This window comes from Glycine soja, chromosome 5 (genome assembly GCF_004193775.1).
Source record: "Glycine soja cultivar W05 chromosome 5, ASM419377v2, whole genome shotgun sequence".
In the NCBI taxonomy this organism is placed as follows: Eukaryota; Viridiplantae; Streptophyta; class Magnoliopsida; order Fabales; family Fabaceae; genus Glycine; species Glycine soja.
In genome coordinates this window covers 34,858,099-34,871,054 of record NC_041006.1, presented here as the reverse complement: position 1 = coordinate 34,871,054, position 12,956 = coordinate 34,858,099, and the positions used below count along the sequence as shown (strand labels likewise).

Below are 12,956 nucleotides of genomic sequence, written 5' to 3'. Positions count from 1 at the left end.
AAAAATAACTTTATTTTTATATCATTACATATGAATTACCAAACTTCAAAACAAATACTTGCATAACCAAAACAACAAAACCCTTAATACAATGATATATAGCTTCTTTTTTAATTTTTCAAATGTGTCCTTTATAGAAAGCAGTTTTAACACCTAACGCGTTCCTCAACAAGAGTTGAACTAGGAATTGTCACTTGGTAAAGACTTTACTTTAGCATTACACACCAGAATTCTTTTTAATGGATAAAACGAAAATTTCTACTCTGAAATGAGTTAGAAGTGCTTTTTCAATTCATGCCAAAAAAAAAATTTGTTATATTTGTATGTGTTGAAAACAGTAAGGTTACTACAATAAAAAAAGCATTTTCTTATTCAAACCATCTTTTAGCTGGTATAGCTAGACATGTATTTGCTGCTGACTAGAATATATTTCTACATTATAAACCATTATAGAATATACCTAGCTAGGTCAGTATAATCATATTAAATGGCCATTTTCAGAGAAGACAAATTAATTAGTACAAGCTACTTCAAATAAATTTCAGTGACTACAGTAATCAAAGATTAAATCCCATGGTTCCAAAAACTTCCTCAAGTGCAAGCCCTGTGCTGTTATAGAGATAGCACGACACCAATTCATGAATGGAGTCTAAGCTTCTCTAGTTTCCAGGTACACACTATATATCCTACCTTATGACAGCAAAAGAAAAAAAATTAACAGACCCTTTTCTCTTTTCCTAACAGAAATAATATGAACTTTACCAACACGTTCAACTCCCATCTACTCGCACTTGATGGACCTGTATATGTGACGAACAAAGAGCAGAGAGGCACGGAAACCTACACTACCAAGCATGAGGAAGAAGCCATAGCAGATGCAGGCCATGTAACCGAAGAAGAACGAAGTTTGCATAAAACCAGACATATCTGATCGTGCATAGTAGTAATACAAGCAATAGCCGTAGATGAACAAGCCAGTTGATCCACCACAAAGGAAAGACCTACGGAAAACACAAGCCAACATCAATGTCATCAAGTTGAAAGCTAAGTGCTCAGAGTATATTAAGGGCTTAAGTTGCCTCTACCTTCAAAAGATTCATGACATCATTGTTAAGAAAATAATAATAGTATTGGCTAAAAAAACGCATCCCAGCATAAAAAGGAAAAATGTTATCGCAATAAATGGCATGATATTGCACTAAACCCTTAATATTGGACCAAGAAAGCACTTTGTTTACAAAGTTGTGCCAATGTCATTCACTTAAGTTTTCTTCTTTGCCAAATTTGAACAAAAATATCTTTATATAGGTTTAGGTGTGGGCCATGACTGGCATTGCCATGTGCTCAGGTGGCCCAAACCTTTATAATAGGCCCAAATTAGTTTAGGTTTGAGCCTAGGCCCAAACATTTGGAGCCCACTAGGCTTTGGTCCAAAACCTAGCCAGGCCATGAATGCAATGCAACAGATACTCGAGAATGTCATCCAAAAGAAAAATAGTACTCCCTCTAAACCTAAATATAAACAAATTTAACTACTAGACACATAGATTAAGGAATTTAGTTAATAACGTTTAATTCAAAAAATGTTCCTAAAATACCCTTCATAGTAGTGATTGTAGAATAGGAATAAATGATTCACGGGAAACAAGATTTTATTAAATGAAGAACATAATAAGAATACTATCATTAAATGAGATAAAAGTTAGTTAGTATTTGCTTATATTTAGGTCCAAAATTATTTTTTTTTGTTGCTTATATTTAGGTCCGGAGGGAGTAACATACAATATTTTGTAGTTGCATCTGTATATGAAGAGATTCATATTAAGGCAATTATAGAAAAACATTATTCTTAATAAATGATACACTAGTCCTAGAAAAGCTAAATATTCTAAGGTACATCCCTTCCGTTACACCATCAACAAAAATCTTACCAATGCCACCTACTAGTCCTTAAATAGGTGGGAAAACTAATTTTACTATGATTGCCTGGTCACTTATCTGCTTGTTTGAGTAGATACAGAATATGACTAATAGGAAGTCTATTTGGACAAAATAAAGTCTAATACATAAGTACTTTCCATCTATTCAATCAAACAAGAAACACTGTTGTATTCTACAAAAACTCTGGTTTAAGTCAACTGAGTTAATGTACATGATTCATAATCACTTTACAGAAAATTGACAGATCAAGTATCTATGGTAAAAATTTCAAAAATCTCCCAAACTAAATTGTAGCCAGTTGATGAATTGAACTAGTCATTCAGATAGGGTAATGGAAAGGCAGAAAAGAGAGAACAAGGACAAGGAGAGGGGAAAAAAAGAAAGAAAAGAAACTGACAACTTAACTCAAAGACATAACTGAGTTCAAGATCCAAGTAAAGGACCTTTTATAAAGAGTCCAAAATTTACAAAATTACATGCTGAATAACTAACATTAAAAAATAAAATAAAATAAAATCCAAAGTTTAAACCTTAATAGTAAAATCTAAAGATATGTTCATATGCTGATGAATGTCATCACACGTCTTCCACTCCTTGTTGGGAACTTGGGATAACCATATCACCATTGTTGATTAACTCAATATTTTTTTGAAGAGGGCCAATGAGGGAGAAGGGATGAGGATGAGATGGAAGGAAATGATCCCCTCCCAAATACCATTGAGAGAACCAATCACATAAACTTCCTAATTCACCCTCAAGGCCTTCTAATCTCAGCAAAACTCTTATAGATATACATTACTAAGATTACATGCATTAAAATTGTAACATGACAAAGTATTGTGGCATCTTAATATTCCTTTTTCTGGAACCAACACTGTCATGAACATACATTCGACTAAGTAGGATGAAGGCCACTAAAACTATGTAACTTAAATCTAAATATTAGAATATCTGAAAAAAAAAATCCAATAATATATTGATTGTATATTAGAGTAATTTAATGTATCTTAGATTATCAATTAGGATTGTTTGCACAATTCCTTATTATCTCTTTGGATTGGTATCCTTATTTCATTATATTTAATTATTAGTTTCCTTATTTTAATAGGGATTATGATCTAAAGTTAGTATAAATAAGTATAATTGCTTTATATTTTGTAACAAATCATTTCAAGTCTACATCAATTTCAGGGTATCCAGCCTCAATTATCTCCTTTTCCTACAACACTACTAAAAGGCTAAAACCCTACAATTTCAACTTGGTATTAAATTGGTACCATCCTCCTCCATGACCTATCTCACCACTATTAGATTGGAGAAAAGAGGAAAGAAAAATGAACAAGAACTTTTAGATAATAGTAATTATAATTTAATAGTTATACTTATAATTTTAAATATTTTATTCGAAAAATATAAGTGTGAATATAGTAAAGAATTTTTTTGATATTTTGTGGACAAAGTAGTGAAGATAGAGAAGTTATTTCATGCTTTCTAATTACTAGCAAAAATATAAATATGCCAACAACTACTTTTTAAAATTTCCCCCTCTTTTTCTAGCCATTGAGTCATTAACCATATCCTTTAAACCAAGGACAATATGAAAACGAACTGAATTACTAATATAAGAGTAGATAATATATTTCTAGTGAAAATCACATTACACAAACTCAATTCTCAAACAAACTATAGAAGGTAGCAATAACATAAGTTACATACCTCCACCACCATTCATGATCCTCAGCAGCAAGTTGGAAGTAAGTCAAAGCCACAGTGATGAAAGCAGTGACAATCAACAGAATAATGAAGACAATGAAGAGTATGCTGTAGATGGTATAAATTCGGTGGCCCCATACACTAGCAAAAATGTAGTACAGCTCTATGTAGATGGCACTAAAAGGAAGAAATCCTGCCATTGCCATCTGGGGAATGGTACTCCTGTACCAAGGCAGAGGTGGAATCTCTCGGGGATATTTTGTAGTGCGGACAGGTGCTTGGAACTCAGTTTTGCTATTCTTACCTGCAATACCACCCAACACAAGCAATGGTGAAGTTACCAATGTCCATATTAGGACTATCACCACAATTGTGCCAAATGGCAGGGCAGCAGTTGCACTATAAGCAATGGCAACGGTGTTAAGGAAACAGAACATAAGGAATAGGGGGCCACAAAAGAGGCATCCTGTCAGCAATAAGTTCCTAACCTGCCAACAAGAAAATAAATGTAGAAATCATTTAATTTCATTTCATACGAATTATATAAATTAATACAGTCAAACCATGAACACCAATCAATGGAAGGAGTCCATATGTACCCAATTAGTCCCTTCAAGTTGAATATAGAAGGAAGTAGCAGTGTAGCCAGCAATGCCAGATGTGAGAGCATATATGACCACCAGTGCAGTAAATAAAGCACCTCGGTTATATGGATAAAACACACCAACCAGTGCAAGCATAAAAATGAAGATTGTACTGCACGAGCATAAAGAAATAAAGAATGACATTCATTACAATATGGAAAAAAACATCAGCACAGGGAGAAAGAGCAATTAGAAGATTCTTACAGTGTGAATAACTGAGTACCAGAACCAAGGGCTGCTGAAAAGAAAGACTTGTGCTTTGGAAACCGGAAAACATCACCATGAATGTATTTCCATCCTGTCTCCTCTTGATCATCAGCAGCTTCCTCATCTTGAGCATACCTGGAGAAAATTACAGACGAAAACAAGAAGCAAGGGGTGAAAATAAGATTAATAAAATAATGTTATAGGCAACAAGATGACCAACTGATGATAGATGAGCAAGAAAGTCATACTTCATAAAGTCATTCTTCAATACACGCATGAGAATGGTTGCCAGAAAACCAGTCAAAAGAAGAACTGTTACACAGGAGTTTATGATTGAGAACCAGTGAATCTCCAAGTGATGTGGCAAAGAAGAAGACTGAGAGTATTTATCCATTCTCTTCTCAAAAGATGTATCTGTTTCCTTCCATTTTGCAGTGTACATGAACTCAACATCAACATCTTTATCCTCAGTCAGGTCCACCACAGAATGAGGATCCATTCGGGCACTGATTTCAATCACACGATCTTTGTTGTACAGAATATCAAACTGAATGTGCTTGTAAAGAAAATACTTGTACTCACTAGGGTCAGTTTTCCCTTCCTTGTCAATCGTCCCAATAAATCCCCAGATCGGCAAATCATCATAATACATCTGGAAATAATAGTCCTTCTTAACTGCTTCTCGGAACTGAGCAACTTGCTCCTTTGTGAGCTTTCTCTTGCATACAACCTTAGAGTCTTTCTCCTTCTTGAAACTAAGTTCGTAAGGAGCACTAACAAGGCGATCGCCATTCAACACCTCACCGAGGGCTTCAGTCTTTTCTTTCTCATGACCTGCCATTCAGATGTACACAATGACATATCAAGAACCCATAGAAGTATAAAAAAAAAAAAAAGGAATATCCACTAAACAGAGCTACAAATTGACATTTTGTTCGTCCAGATGGTTCGTTTCCACGACTAGTGATTCCGTAAAAACAAAACACAATAGCAATCCAGTATTCTGTCCCTTCCTACAACTGAAACACCAAAACTAAACTCAAAATCTCACATGCTAAAACTACATCACGAGTCATCACACTCTTGCATTAATAACTAGATAGGGAGAGATAAACAATGTTGACTAAATCAAATAACAAAGCTTCAATTATGGAAGTAATAAATAAATTCAGATAGTTAGTTACCTGTTACACAGAATGGCAGGTCAAAGTACCGATACGTTTCACTGAAACCAACCAATTAAACAAATAAATGAGAAAAACAGAAAGACAACAACCTTGTACAACACTGACGTTGCAATCCGAGACAATAAAAACACGAAACTGAAAACAAGATCAGATTTTGACAACGACCCAGAATCTAAAACGGGTGAAGTTAAGTGTTAGAGAATCATGGGTGTGATTGGGAAATGGGATCTCGAGGAGACGAACCTGGGGTTGTGAAAGGGACCAACTTTGTTGGCGTAAAGAGGGACGGAGTCTCCATCCTTGTAACGGTGATCGGAGGCATCGGATCTAACGTGGGTTCCCTGAAAAGAGATCAGAATCGCGAGAACCAAAGCCAAAGTGCTTCTACCCATTGCCGCTGCACTCTCGTTCGTTCTTCGCATTCAGATCAGATGGATAAAGAAAAAGAAACAGACAAGGACAATAAGCAAGAAATTTATTCAGTATAATTTTTGAAGGAAATGACAAAGTTTATTTTTAAAAAATAAAAAAACGAAGTTTTGTCTTTTTTCTTTTCCTTTTTCTATTTTTTTATCTTTTTTTTTCCTCTTTATAAATCTATTTTTCTCTATTTTTTATATTTGAGTGTATGCATGTTGACCCATTATATGGTACTATAGTATCTGCTATTTTATTTGGCATTAGCCTCCATCATTCATTGAAAAAAATACTGCTATTTACTTAAGGAAATTTTCAAGAGAAAAAATTATTTGTTAATATAACTAATTAAAATTTAAACAAGATATTAAGTTTTTAAATAGTTGTATCTATAAATAATTTGTGCATACAAAATTATTTATATATTTACATAATTCACTCATAATTAAACACTAAAGAAATATGAATCTTCATATAGTTTTCCTTAAAATTGGTTTTGGTCTCACTGTCACCATGATTCTAACACTCAAGTCATAATTTTTTTTTTTTTTGAAGAACACTCAAGTCACCATAAGAGATAGTTGAAGGGTGGGAAAATTCGAGACACAAAAATTTGCTCCCATGTCTTACTCTTTTTAAATTGGGTTTGTCCCACATTAGTGGTGGTGATTTTATTGGTAAAAGTAAAACTATGATACTCTCCAATCCAATATTATGTGAAGGAAATTGCTATTCACACCTCAAATTTTCCTAAAAAATCATTTTTGTAGTGAATTATTTATTATGAAAAAGGTTAAATTATTAATTAGGTCTCCATAGTTTCATAATTCTTACCTTTTTAGTCTCTATAGTTTGAAAGTGATTTTTTTAATCCCTATAGTTTACATTTTAATTTTATTTTAGTCCTTGTAGTTTGAAAGTGATTTTTTTAGTCCTTATAATTTGCATTTTAATTTTCTTTTAGCCCTTATAATTTGAAAGTAGTCTTTTTAGTCCCTATATTTTATATTTTAATTTCCTTTTAGTCCTTACCATCAAAATATGAATAATATTATCAATTTTAATTAACTACAAAAATATTAGCAAGTAATTCGTAACTAATTTATCGCAAGATAATTTGTAATAAAAAAAATAATTGATAATTTATAACTAATTATTTTTATATTTTTTGTAGTAAGAACTAAAAGGTAATTAAAATAAAAATTATAAGGACTAAAAAGATCACTTTCAAACTATAAGGACTAAAAGAGAATTAAAATATAAATTATAAGCACTAAAAAAAATACTTTTAAACTATAAGGACTAAAAGATAATTAAAATATAAACTATAGGGACTAAAAAGGTAAAAATCATGAAACTATAAGAACCAAATAAGTAATTTAACCTAAGAAAAATAAATATATATTAATAAATATATATAATTCACACCCTACACGCTTTAAAAATTAATTCCCAATGTAGCTTTTTTACATAAATACATTTTTGTTATATAAAATATACAACAAAAACATTTTTGTTGTGTAAGAGGTACATAAATACGTTTCCATTGTATATTATATATATAAGGAATTATGATTTCACTTTCATTTTACTTTCTATAATGAAAACTTAAAAGCTCAAAAGGTATATTAAAAGTTAAAACAATATATGCTAATCTCTCAATATATGCTACCACTCAAGCATGTATGTTATCAATATCATTCATGCACCCCATGTTACATGTTTTCATCAAACTTTATTTGCAAAGCAACACTTATTTTTGGCAAAGCAACCTTGTGTTATGCATATGTTATTGGACAAGCACTTACACTTATGCCAAAGTAATTCATCCCCATTGAACCACTGAAAGACATCGATGAAGGAACCACTAAACCAGTGTGTTTTGGATTATTTTTTTGGCCCGAGAACATAAGTAAAAGTAAACCATTTGGACTATTCAATTTTTATATAAGACGTGACTCAATGATCAAGAAAGAAAAAGTTAAATAAATGATGTGCCCTTGTAAGAAATTCATAAATCACAACAATTTCATAAATCACTATTAAATCGGATAAAGTACCCGGTCAAGCAAAGGAGACATCTAACACATCCCAACCGAACACACTCTTCGGCCACTATCCACATATGTCGAACAATACATCTCGGCCTTTAACGTGTGCGAGCAACGAATACCATTCGATCGTGATTATCATCGCTAAACCCGCTTAAGGTTAATCACTCGATTAGAAGTACTAAAGTATGATTAGGGGAAGTATCACACAATTGGTAATCAAGATGTGACAAGCCCATAGGCTCCAGGCCCAACCAAGTTAGTATAAAAAGGGATGAAACCCCCAGGTAAGAGGACTGATTCATTCTCACATACTTTATGGACTCATTCAACACCTTGGCTGCTTGCTTTGAAACGTAGTTTGCCACTAGTCGACCTCACCACCTAACCTTTGTAGCCCTTGTCAATGTACAATAAGAGAAGGAGTCATTGAGAACCTTCATGGAATATCCGAAACTTGGACCCAACGGTGGCTATGCACCACTTGATAACGATGTTACAACCGAGACCTTTTGTCAATAGCCTACACAAGAAGTCAGCATCTGATCTCGATGAACTGCGAATGAGAGCAGCCAAGTACATGTAGATGGAGGAATTGGTCGAATACTAGAATAAGGTGTGGGTCGATGTCATGTCAGCCAAGAAAGATAATGATAAACCCATCTCCAACAAGGCCCATGACGAAGGAAGGAGGAATCGGCCACCACAAGAGTCGTACTTTACCCAATACACTCCTCTTACTGCCAACAAATTTCATATCATGGATCAGGCCTTAACTATCAACATTTTGACCATGCCTGAGGTGGTGGCAGCAGCAGTAGGTTGAAACCTTAAGCATTGGTTGCTTAAGCCTTTTCTCTCGAGAGGTGCCTTCTCGGTGCCTAGATTGTTCCCTCAAGCCACTCCGGTGCTCCCGGTGGCTTTGCTTCGTATGTTTTTGCTTTCCCTTAGGATGTTTGTCGACGGAGGGAACCACATCCGCTAGACCCTCATAAGGCCCCGAGGTACGTTTGGCAGTAGGATTTGACGAAGGACCACTAGCAGCAACGATTCGATTCTGTCGGGCCTAGCGAAAAAGCATTCATATCAGCGTCGGCCTAAGTCATGATTCCTACAAAATAACATAAGTGATAAAATTTCAAGTTAAAGCAAGAAATAAAAAACAACCAAAAAGGAAACAAGACTAACTCTCAAGGTTCCAGACAAGATTCGGAGACTGTAGAAGTGACCCAAGAGGTCGAGCAGGTAGTTGTCGACGGAGCGTTTCGAGGAATTTGAGGTCTTGGCATTCGTTGGGACTCAATAACTCCTTTGGGTACTTGTCGTACTGTTGAGGACATTATTGTCAATAGAAGGAAAACAAAGGATTCCTTCCAAGTCATAGAAGTAATCCTTCCCAGCGATTGGCCTTGTGGTTGCTTTGAAGTAACCAATCTTAAAATTTTTATAAGAAGAAGTGAATAGGTGAAAGAGAGGATGCTTCGGCAGCCAAATTAGTGATATCCACCGAGCCTTATCTTGAGGATGGTTGTAGAAATAGTGCAAGAAAAGTCTGGGCATCGCCGACACAAAGCTATATAAGCAAAGTACGTGGAATGCTTGCATGGCTACCCACCCATTTGGGTGAAGTTGCATTGGAGCAACGTTAAATATGAGGAGAACACCCATGGCAAAATTGTCAAATGGGACCCTTACATGCAGACCACGGAACAAGCAATCATACATGTAAAAGAAATCCCTATTAATCCCTTCTCGGTTCATGAACACGAACTCCGTAAGCGATGTAGCATTCGACCGAACCGTGTGGAAAGTGACTAGGCATGCATCTGGATTCGTTATGGTGCAGATAGGTAGCCAACTTATGAGGTTGGACAAATCTGACAGGTGGTTGTATCGAGAGAAGTAAGTGTCTACTTCCAAATCAACCCACGTGTACTCTGGAAGCATAATCGGGGAGGTAGAGACATCTCCTTCAGCACTGAACGCTTCTTAGACTGAAAAACAGCCCTCTGGGACGTCCCTGCCTCAACAATAATGGCCACTATCAGGACCTCAACATTCTCACCCACCTTTTCAGCCATAGTGGCGGTAGATGGCTCAGAAAAGTCAAAAAGTTGCTAGACCCCTCAGTTGCCGAGAAGTTAGTCTAACTCGAAAAAATCGATTCCAAGGAGTGGGAGTCGGACAACACTTATAAAACTACGTCGTCGTACCCTTGAACTTCAGACTCGCCTCCAACTGACTCCCTCGACGATGAACTTTCGAACGACATCATTATTATGCACCTCAAAGAAAGAATTGATTATTGCATTACTCATCTAAGACCAAAAAATATTATTCGACTAAAAGCAAAGAAGCAAATATCAGGGGCAAAAAGTGAACCCTATTTATAGGAGTTGGGCCTGGGTTGAGACCCAGCCATCATCATCCCCCCACCATTCGATTAGAATAGATCTACGATGGAGGACAAGTGATGTTACGGTACCCAACGTAGGAAGATGAAGAAACGTGGGGAGTAACCGTTACCTCCACGATGTAACGATTACTTTGTGGCAATAAAGGCACATAACCATCAGGGGAGTAATTCATAATCGTTCTAACACAACATAAAGCCCCTCTTTTTGGCCAAGGACGAAAAGGGGTTTGGGGGCTAGTATACTGGATAAAGTATCCAGTCAGGCCGAGGAGACACCTAGCCCATCCAAACCGAACACACTCTTCTGCCACGTATCCGCATATGTCAAACAGTATGTCTTGGCCTTCAACATGTGCGAGCAACGAATACCATTCGGTCTTGATTATCACCGATAAACCCTCTTAAGGATAATCACTCAATTAGAAGTACCAAAGTATGATTAGGGGAAGTATTACACAACTGATAATGAAGATGTGACAGACCCATAGACCCTAGGCCTAGCCAGGTTAGCATAAAAGGGGTGAATCCCTAGGTAAGAGGATTGATTCATTCTCACATACTCAATATATATCGTTGATAGCTTTGAGTCAAACTCTCACTTGAGTGTTGGAGGACCTTTTGCAAGTACCACCTCCCCCTTTCACTCCACCGAACACTCGCACCTAAGACTTTAGCAAGAAACTACAAGTAGAAGACCCTTTAATAAAAAGACAAGTATCCAGTTCATTTGTGATAGGAACAACTATCAACACATGTTAAAGTATACCATATACGAGGGGGACATGACTAAATCTGCACAAGAGCATGTGTGGCAAAAAGGAACTAACGAGACCCTTACACGTGAACATTGTTGCTGAAAAATACTGTATATAAATAGTGATGAGTTGTATGACTCATATTAGATTCATGATTAGGCATAGTTATGAGGAGACATTGATGATAACTTGAGTTAGAGCCCTTTGTCATCTCTCCCTAATGTTCTCCGACATGAATATATATATATATATATATGTTATATTTTATGAAATTAAATTACACGCAGTAACAATTTTGTAATCATTTGATGCTTTGAATTTCCAACAATATAGTTTAACTTGGCAATTATAAAATATATTTTTTTTCTTTTTTTTTGGTAGGTGGTGGTGAAAAATAAAACAAAAATAATTAAGAGAAAAAAGTACAATTCGGTTCTTAAGCTTAAGAAAAGTCACACCACAGGAATGGGAGACAAGCTAGCAGGTGGTGAATAAGGTTCTTGAATGAACTATGTCCAACAGTTTAAGGTCTCATTTTTGCCAACTAATAATGAGCACTTTGGTAGCCTTTTTTTCTCTATGCAACCATCCTTTTTCTATGGTTTGAGAAGATATCTGTAAATCACATATTTACAAGATCGTAATAGACGCATTGGTCGCCTAGCCTTCTCGTTAGATGAAAAAACAAAATACAGTTAATAAGTTATGATAGCAATGCAAAAAAGTCAAATATGCAAAATTAATTAATCCAAACATGTTCTATACATGTTTGAATTAATTTATTTTATATTTAAATCTTTTGGTTAAAAAAATCATTGTTTTTTATCGTACATTTTTTTAAAAAATATGAATAAGATAAACTATCTAAATGTATATTTTGGCTCAAAAATAAAGCTAGGTATCCCAATGTTTGGGGAAAGAACCATGACTTTTTTGGTATATTGTGGGTATTGGTTGCATTTACAACATGTGAACATGCAAACTTGATGAAATTAAAGGGCTATCCATGAACTTGACACATCATATTATTTTCTGGAAGATCAACGTGATAGAGTTGACGAAAGGACATTCAAGCATTTGAGACAAATTAAGCATATATCACTTTTGTAGCACAATGCGATAGAGACTTAACAGAAGGCTGGTCCATATTCCCCAAACTATTGCGAGTATTCGTTCCATTTTATCCAAAGCACAAGAAATAGCATTATTTCCGGAACAACAAGATTCAATTTAACTAATCCATATTGAATATATGGAATTAAAAGTAGATAGTGGCATTGACAGTTATGTATACTCCTGTAATTACAATATCCATGCATTACGTAAAAAGAATGAGCTGTACCTTGGGAATGATGTTTGTATTTTTGCAGAGGGGCTTTAATTGGTTATGCTGATTTTCTAATCAAGACAAAATCACTGAAGTTATCAAAAGAATTTCTTCGATGTATTTATGCTTATGCATATAGCTAGGTGTGAAACTTGACTTAATTTAATTGTTTATATGTTGTGTATATGAACTTTACATATAACAAAAACAAGTTTTCATGATGTATACAAAATTATTATTGTTATCTTTATCTTATTAAACTCTTATAGTTTTTATTAATCTTTTATTCATTTTAATT

The 12,956-nt window shown here is 34.9% G+C and overlaps 1 protein-coding gene across 1 annotated transcript; it reads right to left on the bottom strand.

The window, feature by feature from the left end:
- Positions 1-480: 480 nt before the first annotated feature.
- LOC114412729 (transmembrane 9 superfamily member 3) lies at positions 481-6,173 on the bottom strand. The gene is made up of 7 exons (XM_028376741.1): positions 5,936-6,173; positions 5,690-5,730; positions 4,754-5,339; positions 4,503-4,640; positions 4,254-4,410; positions 3,658-4,142; positions 481-1,001 (listed from the first exon to the last, which is right to left on the bottom strand). The coding sequence occupies exons 1-7, from the start codon at positions 6,112-6,114 to the stop codon at positions 782-784; spliced, it is 1,806 nt and encodes a 601-aa protein (XP_028232542.1). The 5' UTR covers positions 6,115-6,173; the 3' UTR covers positions 481-781.
- Positions 6,174-12,956: the final 6,783 nt, after the last annotated feature.